This window comes from Osmerus mordax, chromosome 25 (genome assembly GCF_038355195.1).
Source record: "Osmerus mordax isolate fOsmMor3 chromosome 25, fOsmMor3.pri, whole genome shotgun sequence".
NCBI lineage: Eukaryota > Metazoa > Chordata > Actinopteri > Osmeriformes > Osmeridae > Osmerus > Osmerus mordax.
Window position 1 is genome coordinate 3,048,471 of NC_090074.1, and position 21,052 is coordinate 3,069,522.

The 21,052-nt window shown below is 43.8% G+C and overlaps 2 protein-coding genes across 2 annotated transcripts in view; one reads left to right on the forward strand and one right to left on the reverse strand.

The window, feature by feature from the left end:
- frem2a (FRAS1 related extracellular matrix 2a) overlaps positions 1 to 21,052 on the reverse strand; it is a 56,621-nt gene that overhangs the window by 19,563 nt on the left and 16,006 nt on the right. Inside the window, exons 3-4 of the mRNA XM_067229057.1 lie at positions 19,319 to 19,465; positions 3,016 to 3,246 (exon numbers count right to left, since the gene is read on the reverse strand). Coding sequence (XP_067085158.1) covers positions 3,016 to 3,246; positions 19,319 to 19,465 — 378 coding nt within the window. The remainder of the gene's footprint in view (positions 1 to 3,015; positions 3,247 to 19,318; positions 19,466 to 21,052) is intronic.
- On the forward strand, positions 10,399 to 16,913 carry LOC136933605 (uncharacterized). Its single transcript, XM_067229069.1, has 12 exons — positions 10,399 to 10,476; positions 11,363 to 11,398; positions 12,245 to 12,346; positions 13,356 to 13,480; positions 13,764 to 14,165; positions 14,248 to 14,333; positions 14,690 to 14,814; positions 14,948 to 15,007; positions 15,211 to 15,449; positions 15,567 to 15,714; positions 15,906 to 16,015; positions 16,331 to 16,913. Exons 3-12 carry the CDS (start codon positions 12,307 to 12,309, stop codon positions 16,640 to 16,642), a joined length of 1,647 nt encoding a protein of 548 aa, XP_067085170.1. The 5' UTR covers positions 10,399 to 10,476; positions 11,363 to 11,398; positions 12,245 to 12,306; the 3' UTR covers positions 16,643 to 16,913.

Below are 21,052 nucleotides of genomic sequence, written 5' to 3' on the forward strand. Positions count from 1 at the left end.
AATGAGAGGTAGGTGTGTCTGTTTGTGTGTCTCATATGTGTGTGTGTGCGCGCGTGTGTGTGTGCGTGCATGTGTGCGCGAGTGTGTGTGTGTGCGCGAGTAGGCAATTACAGATGCAAGCCTCCATCCCAGCTCGTCTCTAAGAGGGAGTAGGAGTTTTACTCCTACATTTTTGGAAAATATTAAAAGGTCAGAGAAAGAGTCATCACACTCTCTCTCTCTCCCCCTCTCCTTCTCTCCCCTCTCTCCCTCTCTCAGTATCAGAGCAGGCAGTGATTGAAGCAGAGAGTCGGAGCCAGTGAAAGCGCCATCTATCAAGGGCAAAAAATCTGAGAGAACTGGTGTCTGTTTGAGGCGAAACAAGGAAACAAATGTACCAGATTCTTCCCAACAGTCGCTCAGGAACCATTAAAAAACACTGGCAGAATACAGTGGTATCAAGCCTGTCCCAGATCCAGTATGTGTGTGTGTGTGTTAGGGAGAGACTGTGTGTGTGAGTGTAATAGAGAAAGAGATAGAGATAGAAAAGACAGGGTATGAGAGACAAGCGTCAACAAGATTGTGCGCCTGAGCCGCCGAAGGCAGAGCGAAAGGCTGAGAGCGCGAAGAGCCGGGAGCGAAGCGAAAAGGTAATTAGAAGGTCCTCCAGGCGAACAGCAAGGGGGGCCGCGGAACGCCCCGCCGCAACGCCTATGAGGTCATCAGCGAGAGACAATTTACCGTTCTCTCCGGGAAGTCGACTCGTGTTCACTTGTCCGTTCTTAACCCCGCCACCACCCCCCCCCCCCCCCGCATATTCTTCTCCCTCAGCTCCCTCGCTCCATACCTTCACTAGCTACAATCTTCTTCCCCGCAGGGGGTCCTCGGGGACGCACAGCAGGGGACGTCATCCAGGGGGGGCGGGGGGTCATGGTGTGGAGGGGGGGGTGTGCGCGATACATGTCCTCCTCCCAACTCTCTCTCCATCCTCCTCCTTCGCTTCTCCCTTTTCTCATCCGTCCAGACTCGATTCCCGTCCCATCGACCTGTCCGCCGACAGGTTTTCTACCCGCTAATCCTCCCCCCTCTCCCTCTCTCGGCTCGCCCCCTCGGCCCCCTTCTCCCCTCCTCCCTGTCCGTGTCTCTCCTCGACCGCTGTCGAGCAGAGGTCTGCCGTCCGCTCGCGACGCGCACACTGACAGGTTGGGTTCACCCGACACGGAGAGACTCGCCAGAGAAATATAGGGAGTCAGGTGGCTGAGCGGTGAGGGAATCGGGCTAGTAATCCGAAGGTTGCCAGTTCGATTCCCGGTCATGCCAACTGACTTTGTGTCCTTGGGCAAGGCACTTCACCCTACTTGCCTCGGGGGAATGTCCCTGTACTTACTGTAAGTCGCTCTGGATAAGAGCGTCTGCTAAATGACTAAATGTAAAATGTAATGTAATGTAGAAATACTCATGCATTTTGGTGTTGAAACACTTTGAAGCGAAGTATTGATTCCAGCTTGAGAGATCCACGAGCGAGTGGTTATTATGGGCTGTCATCGGCTGCCTGCAGTGCTCCATGGCTCAATAAGCAGCTGGCCTGGGCTCAGAACACTCAGAACCACTATCCACCATCCAACTTTAGCAATAATAGGTGTACTTACGACCCTAAAGCTAGCAGATACCATTAGAGAAAGCTGAAGCCTTGATGGCTGGGAAAAAAAAAGTTTTCAGCCCAAAACTTCAACCAAAACTTGAGGGCCAGAACCTTGCACATTTCCTCAAAATAACAAGGAAAACCGCTATACTACGATGCCATCAGCAGGCTCACTCACAAGGGAGGCTAGCTGCAGGCTAGCAAAGCTTGACAGAAAACAAGTCCTCCTTCATCATAGTTACAGGCGCACTGTGCTTCTCAGTACATCCTTAACATGAGAAGGAGCTAGTCTGGCCCGTCTTACAAAGTCTCCACGTAATGAAAGGGTTCAGAACTGCTGTGGAATAAAGGCAGCGGTCCGTGGAGAGAGGCCGAGGCAGGCTAATGCGTAGCCAGACAGCCCCAATCGTTCTCATTAGAGGGAGTTAGCGGGAGGCTAACGCGGGGCAGCACATGCGTCGTCGTCACAATTAAGGAGAGGAGAGGGAATAACCGTGGTCTGGTTCTGTCTATCAGGGGGACGAGAGCAGCTACAGGCTAATGCACACACACACACAGAGACACACACACAGACACACACACACGAATGTCGGCTGACAAGCAAGGCAGACAGGTGCAGTAGGTATGCACATACACACACACAGGGAGGCAAGTATACACACAAGCACGTTCTCGCGCACACACACACACACACACACACACACTAGCTAGTTTTGATCATTAGAGAAAGTAGCGCAGCGTGATGCTAAAGCCTCTATGGCCCATTAGAAGAACGAGCCGAGTCTCTCTGTCACATTAGACTCTCCCCTGAGAACTCCAGCCAACAAACCGGGCCCTGCCCTCCACACACACACCCTAATGAAGCCACAGGGGAAGAGAGGAGGACAGGAGAGGAGAGGAGAGAGGGAATGAAGAGAGAGAAAGAGAGAGGTGGAAAGAGAGAGAGAGAGACACCAAGTTACAGAGAGAACGAGAGGGAAGGAAGAGAGAGAAAAGGGAGAGAGGACGAGAGAGATGAGCAGAGACGGATGAAATGATTGAGCGAAAGAAAGAACGTCAGGAGGACTGAGAGAAAGAGAGACCGACTGTAGAGACCAGCGCTGTGTGCCTCTGATTGAAACCATTATTCTTCCATATCTATAATTATGGAAGGTTCCACCAGGGAGTCTAAGAAACAAAAACAAACACACAAAGAACAGCGACTGCAGCAGATCACAGTTTCTCACTGCTGACTGAAGGAAAACTAATTAATTTGGAGACGCAAAGTTGGGTAGACTCCATTCTAGCGAGGGAAAAAGTTTGGGTAGTGGGTGTGTTGAGAGTGTGTGTTGTCTGTACAGTGTGTGTGTGTGTAGAGTGTGTGTTGTCTGTAGTGGAATGTGTCCAGTACCCACCATCACCAGGATCTAGTATTTCCACGTTGGCAGACGAGGGGAACTCCAGCGCCGCCATGACGGGCTCTGACAGAAGGATCTGGAAGGTCTCTGACTCTTCATACTTGCCGTCCGGCAGAATCTTGACCCGCCAGGTGGCCCGGGTCTGACCTGGGTTAAACTGGACCTGGCGCTGGGACTTACCCCGGAAGTCCTGGTCCTTCTCGGCACTGCCATCCTGGGTTCCAATACCTGGGGGGAGGTGGGGGTGAGGGGGGTGGGGGTGTGGGGGTGGAGAGTAAAGATAAAAAAGTGAACAAAAAGTCAACGAGATGAAGGGAAAGTGATAACAAGAAGGGCAAAGAGAGATAAAGAGAAAGAAGGAGAGCAATAAAGAGACAGAATGAGAAGGAGAGCGGGGGGGGAAATAAAAGTATACAAAGCACAAGAGAGAAAGACACCAAGTTACAGAGAGAGAGTGATAAGAGAGACAAAGAGAGATGAAGTGAGGTAGAGATAAAGGAAGACAAACGGTGCAAGAAAGAGTCGAGCAGGGAAGGAGAGCGAGAGAGAGACAGAGAGAGAGAGAGAGAGAGAGAGAGAGAGAGAGAGGTAACAGGAACGAGAGGGAGAGGAAACGGAACGAGCGAGGCGATGACAGAGATATATTCACACTCTTTAAAGCACTTTATAGCGGAGAGAAAAAGAGAATTACATCCATTTTTCTTTTCTGGACGCTTCCAGGGCCACAGGGACGAGCGGGAATAATCCCTTTCTGAAGTATCGGAATAACTTCCACCTTACTGGGAAGGAAAAAGCGAGCCATTTCCCTGCGGTGGCAGTTGTCCGTGTGTGTGTGTGTGTGTGTGTGTGTGTGGGCGCACTTCCCGCAACATCCTCCTCCCATCTGATCTTAATCATGTGAATCCCCAGAAACAATATTTGAACAAACAATGTTTGGTTTCTATATTTTTCTATATCATTGTCTGAGCGCGTGAGAGAGCATAATGGATGAGGTAAGAGGATGAGGGGACCACTGCTGTGACGGCGTCAGCCGGAGGACAGTCTCCTCCGGGTCTTTCCTAAGCCGTGTGCGAGGCACGTCTTTGGGGCCGATCATGGTGTGTGTAAGACCTTGAGAGTGGGATTCCTGGGGGTGAGCGTGTGTGTGTGTGTGTGTAAGGGTGTGTATATGGATGCTCTTTGGAGAAGAACATAAGCATGCGTCCCCCGTCCCCACAGACACACACACACACACACACACACAAAGCATATAGCATAACACATCATATATAGGAGTGTAGGCACATACACAAAGAACATGTAGAAGAACACAGACGCACACTGGTATCACTCTAACACACACCAACAAACACACACATGTAAAAGCGCACACACATAGACAAGCACATAAAACACACACACAGAAAAACAACACAAAAAGAACACCGAAAGAACATAGAAAAGCATAGAGACAAACACACACACACACACACACAAACAGCCATCAGAGAGGATGTGATTAGTTAGATGGGTTGTGGAGAGAGTGCCTTCTCATCAGGGGGTCTGGGGGGTGGGGGCGGGGTGTTGGGGGGGGTGTGGAGGTACACCTGTTACAAAGCGTCTGATCTGGGAGACTTCAAGCACGACCGCCGGTTGGGTGCTCGGCGAGCGAGACACACCCGCTCAATCCACGCCCAACACATGCTGCCTTTACACACACACACACACACACACACCTAACTAGATCTTCACTCAAAAGAATACACGCACACGGACGCGCACGCACAATTATACAGCACGAATACGCATATACGGACTCAAATGTCAGGGCGTAGACTCTCTTAGATTCTTTTCCATACATGGATGGATTCAAACGATGGGCCGACGGCAGCCCACTGCTACAGCTTATTGAGCAGCGGGGAGCATGGGAGAGCAGAGGAAGGAGAGGTGAAGAACGAGGAGAGGTGAAGAACGAGGAGAGGAGAGGTGAAGAACGAGGAGAAGAACGAGGAGAGGAGAGGTGAAGAACGAGGAGAGGAACGAGGAGAGGAGAGGTGAAGAACGAGGAGAAGAGGTGAAGAACGAGGAGAGGAGAGAAACGAGGACAGGAGAGGAGAAGAACGAGGAGAGGAGAGGAACGAGGAGAGGAGAGGTGAAGAACGAGGAGAGGAGAAGTACGAGGAGAGGAGAAGAACGAGGAGAGGAGAGAAACGAGGACAGGAGAGGAAAAGAACGAGGAGAGGAGAAGAACGAGGAGAGGAACGAGGAGAGGAGAAGAACGAGGAGAGGAGAGGTGAAGAACGAGGAGAGGAGAGGTGAAGAACGAGGAGAGGAGAGGTGAAGAACGAGGAGAGGAGAGGTGAAGAACGAAGAGAGGAGAGGTGAAGAACGAGGAGAGGTGAAGAACGAGGAGAGGAGAGGTGATGAACGAGGAGAGGTGAAGAACGAGGAGAGGAGAGGAGAAGAACGAGGAGAGGAGAGGTGAAGAACGAAGAGAGGAGAGGTGAAGAACGAGGAGAGGAGAAGAACGAGGAGAGGACAAGAACGAGGAGAGGATGTTTTAAGGAGGGCCAGCTTCAGAGGCAGACCGTGGAGACAGACGGGTGAGAGGAAGGAAGAAAAAGGGAGAGGGGAGGACGGAGGACGAGGAGTGCAGGAGATGACACCACGTTGGAAGACGGGAGAGGAGCGGCAGGGGAGCGAGACCAGATGAGAGGGGAAGAGGTGGAGAGAACGCGGGAAAGCGGGAAAGGAGGAGAGCATGCTGGGAAAGCAACCGAAACCACAGGACGGGGAGCGTGGCCTACAGGGCAGAGAGAGAGAGAGAGAGAGTAAGAGAGAGAGCAGCGCCGAGGCCCCATGCAGCCAAAGTCTTTGAACAAAGGAGTGGAGGAGAGATGGTGGAAGAGGACAGGAGAGAGACACCACGGGAGACAACGAAGACAGGGGAGAGGATGCGTAGGGAGAGTGAAAGAAAGAGCAAATGGAAGAGACAGAAAAGCCGTAAATGAAAGACAGGGCAGGAGGGGGGGGGGGGGGGAGAGAGAGGTCAGAAAAAGAGACAGGAGAAAGAAGGAAGGAGGCAGGGAGCCAGGGGAAGAGAAGAAAGTGGAATAGGAGAAAAGGGGGATGAGAGAGGAACAGCGGGTGAGGGGGGGGGGGGGGGGTAAGACCAGGGGCGAGGAAGGCAGGGGGGTGGGGTGAGAAAAAAGGAAGGCTGAACATGATCAAGTCCAGATGATGCAATCATGTCTCCCATTTGAAAAATATTAACAAATGAGTTTGTAGTTTTCATATAATATAACAAACTCTCTTAATATGTTTACTCTTCTACAGTACGTGCTCGATAACCTATTAAATAAAAAAAACTTCTACATCTTACTTGTTTCATGGTTTTATACTATACTCATGCTACATTTAAAGTACATTTAAAGGTTGCCTATAACCAGTAAGTTCTGTATTACAGGAACATGGTTGTCTACTTGCTGCTGCTATCTGTTTTGAGTCTCAGGTAGAAGAGTCAGTATTTGTAGATTGTCTTTCCAAGTATTTGACAGTTGTCGTGTTAATTTGACATAACTGTCGTAACTTCTTGATTCATGTTGTTTCAGACAACGTTCCGAAGAGACGAGATTCCACTCCAAAAACAAAAAAAGCGAATGATTTTCTTTTGCCAGATCAAAATAAACAACAACATATTTTTGTGAATCCAAAATTGAGGCTGGAGACGGAGGCAGGTGTTGTTATTTTGTTCCCATGTGTGCTCTGCATGGCACATGCCTTCCACACATCTCCCCCCCCCCCCCCTTCCCCAACCATCCACCTCTCTCCATGCAGGCCTGCACTGCAAAAACTCAAAATCTTACCAAGCGTATTTTGCTCATTTCTTGTCAAAATGTATCATCACACTTAATATAAGACACAATCGCCTAAAGAGTAAGATTTCATTTAGTTATAAAGAACTTGTTTTTAGACAATGCATCTTGAATATCTTGTTAAGTGAAATAGTCTTGAAAATATCTTGTTTGAAGTCATATCTCATATGAAACAAGCTTTTTTGACATGTCATACCATTTTGAAGCATGCTGTGTTGGAAAACGTTAGTCTTCTTGTTTCAAGACAAAGACTTCAAGACATCAATTTATTGAAAACTGCTGACACATTGCATTATGACTCTTATAATACATTTAATACAGTGTGACTATTTCTTCCATTTATATAAAACAATGACCATGTGACATGGTAAACATATAACAAATACTGCTGACAGAAAGCCTGCTACATCAAAGCCAAATCTATTTTTAAGTCAATCTAAGCTTGATCTGGACCACCCAATTTTCCCCCTATTTAGCTGATAGAAATATTAATTATTATAAAACTCAAAACCTAGAATGATGACTAGTGATGTCTGTGAGGTCATACTTCACTGGAATGTACTTTCTGTTGTTGACATTTACATAGTAGTATGGAGTATAATCAACAAGATTTTCAATATCCATGAAAATATTGGCTTGAGCTAGGTGAGGAATTTCCACCTCATAAGCCAAATAATAATCATTCCACCCAACTGTAGTGAGAGGCTGGCATTCAAAGCAATACACTGATGCATTTACAATATAGATGTTTTTCACAAGTGCAAACTCTGGAGTATCATTGATGACATTAGAACAAACCAAAGATTTTCCACATGTATGCTTATTTCCATGTTGTATAATCCACTGTACAGAAATGATATGTTCAACTTGCGCTATTCCCAAAAAGTCTTTAACCTTAGCTTTTACATAGTCAAATGTTTTTACTTCAGAGGCTGGGCCCATGTCAAATTCAGCTGAGAAAATTGGATGTTTCTCATGCACATTCTGACTACATTCATAAAGTTGGTTGTGCTTCACAAGAGATTTACAAATATTCTTAAAACTACTTTTCAAAGCCCACTGCTTAAAAAAGCAATGCTTTGACTCAAAGCGCATACACATATGCCTCACTGCAGGACCAAGTGCCTTAATCTGAGAAGGCAGATGCAGCAGATAATGCTGTTTAGGTATAATATTTGCATCTGGAAACAGTTGCTTGAAATTATTTAAATGTTGTTCAATTAAAAGCTTCAGTTTTGAAAGAGTTGAGAGAGCAATAATAGATGAAAACAAAATTTTGATGATCTCTAACAACTTACGTAGCATTTGTGTGTAATCATTTTCTCCAATTTTGTCAATGAGAAATGGAAGGATCTTTAACAAAACCAGCATCTGCCCAGCAGACTGTTTCAATTTATTGTCATTTGATGACAGTGTATTGATAGATATGGGGCAAGGCTTGTCCCTTACATCCACAGAAGAATAAGGAAAACCAGTAATTGCACTGTTGAATGTGTCCAAGTCAATATGCCCTGAAAGCACAAGATGCTTTAAAACACATTTGATTTCATAAGGGGCTACACCTTCAAGAATAACATGCATGATGTCTTGTGGGGTTTGATTGATTATATCAAAGTGAGGAAATTCTGTTAATTTGCTTCTCCTGTTTATACCATATGTCGTCTTAAGATTGTCTTTTAGAAAGTCAGTACTCGCCTTTTCAATGTCATTACATTGTCTGTTATAACTTGCAATTGTTCTTTTAACAAACAAATCTTCATTAAATTGTTCCTGCATGTCCTCAAAGTTGCATTCACAGTGCCTGCATTTACTGTAGGCAAACCCTACTCCTACCTTAAATCCAGCCACTTCATGCTGTGCTAGAGTGTCTCCGCACACAGACATAAGCGCCCCATAAATGGTCTTCGCACCATTTGCAGTGGAAACCTGAACACCATCACACAGCTCAGTTAAGTTGCGGTTTATCCTCTGAAATATCTCATCAATACCACAATGGGATATATCTTTTGATTTTACCATGGCAAGCAGACGAATAGCAGCAAGTCTTGATCTGTATTTGGGGTTGATGTTACCTAATGTGTAATAAATCAATAATAATTTGTTTTTCTTTGCCCGAGATCCAAGAGGATTGCATAGCTCAATTTCATCTGTGTATAAAATCAACTGCAATGCTGTGGGAAATTTCAAAAACAGTGGGTGTGACTTAAAAATGTCTCCATCAATGAAATCATGAAAAAAACCATCTTTGCATGGCTGTGGCCCCTCATCAATCATTGCAAAAATTCTAGGATGTGATAGGAGCTGCTCCAAACTCTTTACCAACGGTACATAATGAAAATAGTGGTCCTTAATCGTAAGAACTCTGGAGTCTCCACTTTTAACATAAGATACTGTTTGTTTTGCGACAACAATCTCTGGTTCAACAGGTTGTAACAGCTCTCTGATGGTCTTATCCTGCAAATGGGTGGAAGCAATCTGACTGAAAGGGTCAACAAACTGGTCAAATACCCCCATTGCATCACTCTTTAGTTGATCCATGTCCCCAGAATGTCTTTCAATTATGTTGCTCATTTTCAGTTTTAGATGCTCCAATAATACCGCCTGATATTGCTGGACTTCACTCACCAACTGGTTAACAGTTCTCTGGGGAGAAGGAAAAAAAATATTATAAACCTCATACAAAAAATGTCAACATGGAAACTCACAAACACACTAAGATAAACACTTCTGTTAGTGAAATGCAATGATCAAAATAAGTTATTTCCACCAAAACTATAATACATTTAAAAAATCATACTGCCCTCTGCAACTTTAAGACTTTAAGACTAAGTATACCTGTTTAATGCGTTTTGACCAATGGGATTTAGTGGATGGGCAGATTGTGTATGCAAAGTGTGTCTGTCAGATGTGATAAATCACAAGTGGTCACTCAAGATGCATGAGAAACATTCCCCCCCCAAATTATATTCAGTTGGATGTTTGACCTAAAAGCCATCTACTTGAGATCACATCAGCCAGGATACAATTACTTAAGTTTAATTTTAGGTGTATTTTATTTATGTAGCACCTTTTAAAACACTCGAATGAGCCTTCTGACCTGACTGCTAGCAGAAAACTTTATCTGGATTACTTAATAGGCGGTCAGTAATTTTAAAAAGAAACCGAGGACTGTTTATTTGCAGTGATGATATTATTGAAAAAAGTAGTATGGGCATCTTTTAAGTCGCTGTTTTTATGTTCGCTAGAAACAGTGAAATACAGTTGGAAAATTAATGGCATATTACCTGTGTCAGGCGATGGGTTTCTCTGGCTTGAAGCATAAATGCAGTTGCGTGTTTAGAAACATCAACATTCATGCGCCCCTCCTCAGCTTCTTGAAATCCACACTGAAACAGATTAACAGCAAACATATTATAACAGGGAAAATTTTGTCATTGATAGCACCACTAAAGAAACTTCCCAAAGTTTTGCATGTCTGCGCCAAACATTTCAGCGACGATTGTTTCCACAACTCGGGGCAATATAAGCTGGCCTTGCTGACCGTCTGATATTGAAGACTGGATCATTACCAACTCCCATTGGTACAGCAACAAACCTCGGACAAGTAAGTCAACTAACGCTATATAATTGTGTTGCTTTACTGTATATGGTTACCTAGCTTGTTACCCTTAGAATGTGGCTGTAACATTAGCAACTAACAGCTGAGTTACTGTTGCTAATGTAAAAGTAGATAGCATCAAGTGTGTATGGAAGTTTATTAGACTCTTTATTCAAATGGAAATGGAAGTGTTGTACACTTCTTTGTTATCTGGATAACCGTTCTTCTGTTGGTGTTATGGCGCACGCGATATCCGCCTTTCCCCTCATTGAAATGACTTAGTGTGCATCTTTGCAAACCAGGGTGGTCAGATGAGAATGGGCAAATTCGACGCATCTTACAGCAACGGGCCTACGAGCCATTGCGATACATTGTACCCATTAGCGCATAGTTGCTGCCTCTATCCTCCTCATTAGCATTTAAAGCTACAGACACAGAAACAGCGTTGCTCATAGTTGCTGTAATTATGCACCAAGGCTGAATTTCAGGAAAGATACTTCAGATACAGTATTAGGGAACCACAGGCCAATATAAAAACATCCACAAAACAACATGCACAAAACAACCTTTACTGCGATTTGCTACTATTGCTAGTCTGAAAATATCTTGATTTATCATTTACTCAGAAATGTAACTTGTAACTAGGATTAGGCTACTTTACTTGCTTTGAATCTCTTAGTAATAAGTATATACATAGTTAGTACTTTTTTTAACCTTACATTTGCAACATTACATTTCATTTACCTTGAGTCATTTTACCAAGCCACCCTTGAACACATCATATTGTGACCCTATGGCACCAAGTTCCCTGAGCTGACTGGCTTTTTTACCCTGCTGATTTCGAGGTGTAGCTATTTCAACAGTGGATCACAATTTCTTTTTTACCAAACAGGAGGACTGGAAATATCTCTGCCCTCTGCTTGTGCAGGTGAGTTGATTAACTAGTGGAATTGCAGTTACATATTACTTCCAATTCTGGTTTTATCTTCTTTTAAAATTACGACTGCAGCCCATTGGCAACTTAGACAACACATTTAGTGCACAACTTACTCTTTGATTGACGACGTTCAGGCCCTCGTCAGTCATTGAAAAATGCATTGGTATGGCCTCATCCACTGGGCTGGCATTGGTAAGTTCGTTGGTGGTCCTTTCACCTGCTCCTCTCAAATCGTGGTCAGTTGATTCTTCTTCCGCGGCCGGTTCAACTTGGACAAGATGATGCGCGTGCGTCCGCTTTACGTGGTAGTAGAAGGAGTTATACACTCGGTACTCACTTGGACAGCCATCAATTCCGCACACCACGCGAAAATCAGGGCTGCGACTATGCATTGTATTAATATGACTCAAAAGCTGTTTCAGAGTCAATGATACAAATACATAACATAGGAAACAACGCCAAATCATACTGGAAGCAGTGATGTTACAGGCAGAGTATATAAGATATAAGTTGCTGAGTCAAATGAGCCGGCTCACAAAAAAGAGCCGGAATGCCCACTAACTGCTGTAATTGTTATTTTTTTTAAACTCAGCATCACTATAGTTACACCCGCCAATAACTCTGATATCCCCGGTGCGCATGCTCCAACAGACAATTTGCAAAAACCCACCGTGCTTACTACGTCCTTCATACGGTCATCTAGAAGTGAATGATTTAACTCCGCGTTTTATCGCAAGTTAAAAACGGTATATCCGGTGTTAATTTATTGTGCTTCACATCATATATCATTCAAATGTTGTCAATATTTTAATGTAAATTTGGTGTGTAACGTTTCAGTTAAACGGATACGGCTGGACCACAGGCAAGCTAACGTCAACGGACCGAGCTAGCTAGCTAGCATGGAGGAATTGGATGATGTGGCAGTGTCGATTTTGAAGGGTAATGTAACGTTATGAAACTAGAAAGTGGGAATGCTGAAAGGTAAATTATATATTTTTTAATTGCTGAAAATACCCAAAAGCTGAAATAAATTTCAAAAATTTGAGTCACACTAAAGAGTGTGGAAGCTGAACTGCATGTCTGTGTGGTTGCTATGGCGCAGCTGTGGCCGTTATCGTTAACGAGCTGGGCAGAGAGAATAACATTCATTTACCTAGCACCACATCTCAAACAAGTTAACCTAGACGCAAAACTATACGTCCAATCCAAACAGTAAGGATATTTTCCGAGACCCAGGACTTTGCCGAAACCATATATATCGTTTATACGTCTGTGCGGTCAAAAATAAGACTACAGGCAGTTTGAAAACGTGTTCTTCTGCTTTCCTGGTGCGTGTCGGTTTGGTTGCCACGGTAATGGTGCAGCTGTGATTGCTGTCGAACTGGGCAGAGAGAATAACATTCATTTACCTAGCACCACATCTCAAATAAGTTAACCGAGACGCAAAACTATACGTCCAATCCAAAAAATAAGGATATAAATCTCAGAAACGGCTTGAACAAGTCATGAACCATAATCAGTGATATTTAAAAAAGTTGGATAGATATCAAAAAGCTGAACGTTATAAAAATAGTTAAGGGTTTTGTCAACATTTTAAAGTTAACTAGTTATCAGTTAACCATATGCCAAATACCATGGCCTAGCAGCTCTAGCATCTCTTACACTTGTATTTTAGAAGTTCTCTTAATTTTATGTGTGAATATTTTGTTTTAGAATGACAATTCCATCAAATGGTTTTGAATATTTTATGTCTTAATTAGTTTTGAAACCAATTGGGTTAAGTTAACTAAAATTGGGAAAATAAATTCAGTAAGCTGAAGATTTTGTTCAGTTCAATGATTTTAGGTTGAATAATTAGTTTAAATTCTTGTTTGAGGTTTTCAAAAAAACATCTAAGTGAATTGGACAGCACTGTTTCATCTTGCTGTGTCTTCCAATGTTTTTACAGCTGCAAACATCAGTGATGAAATGATGGGCACCTTGTCCCGTGAAGACTTGCGTGATCTTTTCCCAGGGCCTGAGAATTTCTTAAGGAGAAAAGCTGTGTGGCGGGTCTGCCATGTTGAGGTACCGGTAAGTGACATGGCTGTCTGTTAAGTTTATTCTTTTGTTGTTTCTTTTGCACTAATTATTTTTTATGTTGCAATACCATTAGGCAGTCACCAAATCGACCTTTATTGATTTATTATGCTAATAAAACTGGCCTGCTGGAACCGATAATATAATTATAATATAATAATGGCCTAAAATTGAATCGATTGCTTACTTATACTTGTGCGGAGCCGTCAATGCAGCATTGCAGTTTATGTCAACACAGATTAAAGTAAATAAAGTATTTTTATCTTTTATTTTACAGGAGTCTGGCCAAGAAGACTCTAAGTCATTGGGTTTCTCCAGTAAAGAGTCACCCATGCCACAGACATCCACTCCAATGAATTTCACTGCTGAGTACACAACTCCAGGAAAGATTATTAAGATATCTTTTCCAGAGTATGTATTATACAGTGATTCCGAGCTTGAGCATGTCCGACAACATTACTTCGAGTTATCAAAGACAGGTGAAGAATACAACTGCCAAATGTCAAAGGACCTCAGATGCCGGCTCATCCGTAACACTATTACCAGTATGATTGCCATCTTGAGGGCAAAAGAAGATGGAGAATCACAATACCCATCACAGCCAGAAATGACAGCAATGGCGAAGAGAATCGTACTTTACTATCCCATGCTCCAAGACAAATGCATGAAGAATACATGGGTGAGTGAATTGCATCCAGTTGATGAGGGAAGTATTTCATGTTCAACATTTGTGGTAATTTAAATTGTTATGTTTTGTACAGGTCACTGTTTACACACAGCTCAACAAAAGACTGCGAAATGTAAAATCACCACAAAAAAAGACTCCAGATGGCAGACATTCGAAGAGGTAATGTTATAACAAATTGTTATATCCATCACAACTAATGTTTTAATTATTTTCCATATTAAGCACTCAGTTTTTTGGTCAATAAAATGTCAGGACAACATTGAACAGTTCTCACAGCCCAGGCTGACATCCAATTTCTTTTTTCACAATCTAATAGACGGCCTTTTGTACAGCCCTATTTCTGATACCGTGGCGGGCCGCCACGACAAAATCAACATAGCGGAAACACTGAACACTAAAAGCTAGAAAATATTAACATTTGAGAAGCTGAAATCCATTATTGTCATGTGTACACTATTCTAAATGAGCAATCCTGTCAATGTACTAGGTGATTGATTACCAACTAATCTTTGCAGCTCTATAAAGAGGCGTCTTGAGCTGCCAAGTGACACAGATGAAGTTCAATCAAGTGACTCAACACTTATTCTGGATCTGTCCATTGAGGGGAGCAGCAGCCCAGACTTGGCTAGTGAAGTGACGGGTGAGTTTCAACTTAGCATTCTGCCCTTGTGAGAAATGTTATATTTCAAATGAACTTATACACTCACATTATTGATTGTAATGATCTTTTAATTGCATTATTTTAACAGAAGAATGTCTGTTATGTGTTTCAGGAAATAGAGGACCCCAAAGCCTACCTGAAGAAGAGCCCTCTCCTGGGCCCAGTTCTGATTGTGAGTTTGTCCAACTGCCTCAAGGCTGTGTGTATGTGAGATAAGGGTGTTTGCATCTTTTAAGGGGTGAACATGTGTACCTACATTCATCTTATAGTAGTTGATTTCACGACTATCAATATTAGGGCAAGTAGTTCTTGTTCACATGTGCAAGGTAAAATGCTCAAAACTTTTGACTGGTACTGTATATTTGTGTCTTACAGCTAACAAGCCTGCAGGTTTGGAAAGTCCAGACACCTACAGTCCAGCAACCTTGGCCAAGCACTACAAGACCCTACAATCTTTGTACAAAAGAAAGAATCCAAACCACCGGGATGTGTCTCATGTCCTGGATTTGGAACTTGTAGGCAGGAGAGCTTTCATTGACTCTGATTCTTTTCACGAGGAAGACAGACACAAGAAAATTCTCGAAGCATATCCTTGTTTTAAGGACATAGGACATGTAAGTCATAATTGGCTATGCATGATAAAAAAACATCACACACAATGTTAGATATATAAATGTCCTCCTAAGTGATGCATTTAAATGTCTGTATTCGTTATATTGAATATTCCAAAGGTGATGGAGGAGCTTCAACGCATTTTGGACAAGGAAAATGACAACTTCATTGGTGAACTGAAGGGAAGATGGCATGAATTTTGCCAGAAAGTGCAGTTTTTTGGTGTATGGAAAAAGATGCTGAAACCCCCAATGGGAATGGACAAAGGTAAGCAATATTGTTCTGGTGTTATTGGTGATTAGGGTTTAGTGTGGACCTTTCAGACCTTTTTCTGAAAAGTACCTGTGCTATGTCTTGTCGTCTTTTTTTTCTTCTTTTTGGACCATTCTATGTATTACATATCTTTCATCAGATTTGACCATTGACAGTAATGGCTGTGAATATACATTCCTATACAGCTGAACAGGCTCTTGAGATCCTACATGTGCTGCCATCATTGTTCCCCTCCACCTCTGCTCCCCCAAAGAGGCTAAAAGATGCGAGCGAAGCCCTGATGCATGTCCTTGAGGTGAGCTGTGTAAAATGTTGCAGGATTATTTTGACTGCAGTACTTAAAAATATAATTGAAGGTGCTCTCATGGCTCCCAATGTAGTTTTTTTTTTTTTTTTTTCTTACTGTATGTTTTAAGTGTTCAAAGACACCAAAAGCTAGATATATGTGAACACAAAATGCATTAGAGATGGTTAAAACTTGTGTCAAAAAAATAATGTGTAGGCTATGTAAACAAACCTCTTACCTCTCTGGCTGAGGTTCCAAAATACTACTTTGAAATCAAAAAATTAAGGATGATCCTAAAAAAACGATGTCTTTGCTTTGTTAAAGGAAAAAGAAGACCCTGATGTCTACTTGAAGAAGCGCCCTCTCTCCTGTCCAGTCCTGATTGTGGGTCCATCCAACTACCTCCTAGCGGTAGGAGATGTGCCAATAACTACATTTCCAAAGGACAAGGTTACTGAGGGTGCTTTATACCTTATGGCCTACTATTATACCCTCCACCTTACATACCCAAAATGTGTAGCTACTGTGCTTTCAGTCATACAGACAGAGGTCCTCTTGGACAAAATCCATGACAGAGATCTCACACCATCTTACAAGAAGAGCATGGCTGAGTGGAAATCTTTTACTGGCCAATAAAAGGAGTGGTCAAATGTACATGTTAGGGTTCAAACAAAACCTGTACCTAAATGTTATAATAATAACAACCATTTTGCCTTGTATGCTTTTTATTTGGATTTTGATTTTGCAGGTATATTTTGTGTTTAGAGGAACACATTGGTAAGATGTTTAGTTGTATCATTATCACACACATTTGCTATTTTTTCCATAAACATTGTGAGCAAAACGAATTCCTGCATTTTGTTGAGACATTTTGCTGTCTAAATAAATCTGTTGGTTGGATGCAAAACTATTTTTTGTTTTTTCTGTATTTTAAGCAGTAGGTGAATGTCTTAAATCTAGTACAGTATTACAGTAGAAGCGCTTACGATAAATAAGTAAATATGCTTGAAATTAGAATTTTATTATGGCACAAAAAGCTCTATACTAGTCAGGAAGTCTCAAAATGCTTGCACTAGAACTTAGCTTTTGGGGGGAAAATAGTATTTTTGAGCATCATATGCTTATTATGAGACACAAATCTTAACAATACTAGCAATATATATCCAAGAGTAAGTTTTTCAAGCTAATTTAAATAGTATTTTTGAGCATCATAAGCTTGTTATGAGACACAAAACTTCACAATACTAGCAAAATATGTCCAAGAATGAGTTTTTCAAGCTAATTTAAATACTATTTTTGAGCATCATGAGCTTGTTATGAGACACAAAACTTCACAATACTAGCAAAATATATCTAAGAATTAGTTTTTCAAGCTAATTTTAAGCGGTCTCTTATATTGAAAATATTGTCTTATTTCAAGAATCTTATCAAGCTAATTTTGACTTGTTCCATTGGCAGATTTTTTTTACTTACTACAAGCCAAAAATATCTTGTTTTAATTTTTTTTAAACTTATTTTTGGAATGGCATTTTTTGCAGTGTGTTGAGACGCGTAGCTGCACTCTGGCTGCAACATGCACTCCTCCTCCTCATCAGTCCTCCTCTAGGGTCGTTCCCCCATCTATCTATCTCTCTCTCTCTCTATCTCTCTGTCTCTCTGTCTCTCTGTCTCTCTGTCTCTCTACCTGTTCTTTTCTCTCACCCCATGTCTTTTGCTCCCTTTCAGCGTGTTTTGGGGAGGGAGGGGGAGTCAAGCTCGTGTGTGTGTGTGTCTATGTGTGTGTTTGCGTGTGTGTGCGCACACGCGTGTGTGTGAATGTGTGTGTGTGCGCGCGTGTGTGTATGTGTGTTTGCATGTGTGTGTGTGTGCGCGTGTGTGTATGTGTGTGTGCATGAGTGTGTGTGTGTGTGTATGTGTATGTGTGTGTGCATGAGTGTGTGTGTGTGTGTGTTAGTGTGTGTGCATGAGTGTGTGTGTGTGTGAGTGTGTGTGCATGAGTGTGTGTGTGTACGTGTATGTGTGTGTGCATGAGTGTGTGTGTGTGTGTGTGTGAGCGTGTGTGTGCAGATGGGGTGCATAAGTGCTTCCTCTCCCGTGCTGTGCGGTGTCTGAGCACCAGGGTGACTGACGGGGGCTGTTGGGTTTCTTTTATCCTAGTTACCCTTCAGTGGGGCACGTTACATCATTAGAACCCAGTGGTGATGGTCACACACACACACACACACACATGCACACACACTCACACACACACACACACAAATGTTGTTTCATCATTGTAGCCAATAGAGATATAGCAGAGAACAAAACATGCTGTGCAGTTTGGCATTGCCTCTGTTCAGACTTACATCCTCCACACACACACACACACACACACACACACACACACACACACACACACACACACACACACACACACACACACGCACACACACACACACACACACTTCTGACAAACAGACAAATAAACAATTAAAAGCTTGCCTATGTGACATGAGTATGAGTATGCGTGGGGGGTTAGTGAATACAAATGGTTGTGTGTGGGTGAGTGTGTGTGTGGTCTGAGATGATAACCAGGTGTTCACACACCGGCTGTGCTGAGAGATGAGAGTCGGGCATAGGCTTTCATGTATGCCCCAGAGATACTCTCTACTGCAAAAACCTCCTCACAGGAAACACACACACAAGCACACACACACACAAAGCTCCTGCGAGTAGAACGGCCGTTCGAGATAAGGCTAGGAGCTAGCAGCTGAAACTGCTATGTCGCTAACACTCCAGCTATGATTCACAAGGATCAGAATACTAATGACTGGAGGTGACAGAACACACGCCTGCTTATAGTCCTCAGCTCCCTCTCTCTTTTTCTCTCTCCCTCTCTCCCTCTCTCCCTATCTCCTTCTCACTGACCCATCCATGCATGCAAGCCGAACAGACAGACACATACAGACAGACAGACAGGCAGATGGACAAATGGAAAGGCCGACAGACACACACACACAGACAGAGACCCAGCCAGGCAGACAAACACACACACAGAGAGACAGGCAGACACACAGACAGAGAGAGACAGACAGTCAGACACACAGACAGAGAGAGACAGACAGACAGACAGGCAGACACACAGACAGAGAGAGACAGACAGCCAGACAGACAGACACACAGAGAGAGACAGACAGACAGGCAGACACACAGACAGAGAGAGACAGACAGCCAGACAGACACACAGAGAGAGACAGACAGACAGGCAGACACACAGAGAGAGACAGACAGGCAGACACACAGACAGAGAGAGAGCCAGACAGACAGACTCACCCACGAAGGAGGTCTCTCCCAGGTAGCCCCTGCGTCTGAGGACCACCTCCAGGACCTTGTCCTGCTCATCCACCACCAGGTACTCCTTCTCCAGGGAGATCCAGGCCCAGTCCAGGCGGAACTGCTGCTCCTTCAGCTTGTTTCCCCCTGAACGCAGGACACACACACACGGCAGACATTATAGCAGATAAATGTTAAAGTGGGTGTGCGTTTGTGCTTCTGTCAGTTTTTTTCTCTATCGTCGTCTGTGTATTGGTCTGTTCATGTCTGCCTGTCTGCCTGCCTGCCTGCCTGCCTGCCTGCCTGCCTGCCTGTCTGCCTGTCTGTCTGCCTGTCTGTCTGTCTGCCTGTCTGCCTGTCTGCCTGTCTGTCTATAGAAGAGCTCTGTCTCTAAAGCAGCACTGACCTGGTGTTTGGGTTAGGCCTCGTGCACATCCCTTGCGATCAAGATGGGGATCCCACAAGTGACTTATGGATATTGGGTCGAATCCCTTCCCTGTATCAAATAGGCTTAGTGTGTTACAAACGTGTGTGCAATGCTTGTGCGTGTGTGTGTGTGCACATTTGTGTGCGTGCGTGTGTTTAATATCACTAAAAGCCAAGCCAGTCATGCGAGGCCGAATTTTTTTTCCAAGTGACCAAACAACAGTTACTATGACGGCAGATCCTCTCCCTCCCTGCTACGCCCACAACTCACGAGTATGCGTGTGTGTGTGTGTGAACCATGTGCAGCGTGTACAGTTTGTGTGTACATTTTGTGTTTTCACCGCCGTCTGAATGTTTCTGCAAGGACAATTAAATACAAAAGCATAATATACAGATGGAAAGAAAGCAAATTTTTCGGGGTGGAACAGCTGGTCTTTCCAAACGAGCGGAGATGAAAGAAAGACAACACGCCTTGACAAGAGGTACATAGGTTCTCTTCCTACAGTTTGAACACCTCGAATATCATCCACAGTGGAAAGAACACGCAAGTCGGACAGCTGAAGTTCACACAACCTCACCCTCGCCACCATGTCAAGACGTGACCCGTTTAGTGTTTCAAAAAACGGTTTTATCCTGTGAAGGACATGCCATCGTAGTCATGGCAGTTTTCTTGAGCTCTGTGTGGAGCGAGTGCCCTGCTTTGCTAGGCTACAGCCTATAATCTATATGATGACAGTTCATCCAGAGGATTCGACGTGCGAGAGGTTGCGTGCGGAGGACTCACATGACTCACTGTTATCTGCCCAGCAGGGAGACATGCTGCTCCGAGCACAACCCTCCCAGGCTGGAGAGAGACATAGAGAGGGATGAGAGGAAAAGGAAGAGAGAGGGAGGGAGAGAGGGAGATGGAGAGAGAGAGAAACAAGGTTGGGGAGAGCACAGAGAGAGAGATATAGTACCTACTGTATGGACGTATGAAGAGAAAGAGAGAAAGAGGAAGACAAGAGAGAGAGAAGGTGGGAGAGCACAGGGAGAGAGCAAGTATAAATAGAGAGAGCGAGGGAGAGCGAGAGAGCGAGAGAGAGAGAGAGAGAGAGAGATGTAGGAGACGAAAGATGGAATGAGGGAGCAGAGGAGGGGAGGAAACACAGCGAGCGAGGGCGAGAACACAAATGCTGGAGAGAAGGAGGCGAGGCGGAGGGGAGATAAAGATGGTGGGAGGGCGAAAACAAGACAACTCCAGAATAAAGGAGATACAAGGGGAAAAGGAGAGGATCGTCTCTTTTGTTCGCGTGAACAATGCCAGGC

What these genes read in the sequence shown, in the direction of transcription:
- LOC136933605 (XM_067229069.1), top strand. Translation starts at nt 12,307, where the DNA reads ATGGAGGAATTGGATGATGTGGCAGTGTCGATTTTGAAGG. An exon ending in GTTTTAAGGACATAGGACAT is followed by an intron (nt 15,450 to 15,566) that starts GTAAGTCATAAT and finishes AATATTCCAAAG; the next exon opens with GTGATGGAGGAGCTTCAACG. An exon ending in CCCTGATGCATGTCCTTGAG is followed by an intron (nt 16,016 to 16,330) that starts GTGAGCTGTGTA and finishes GCTTTGTTAAAG; the next exon opens with GAAAAAGAAGACCCTGATGT.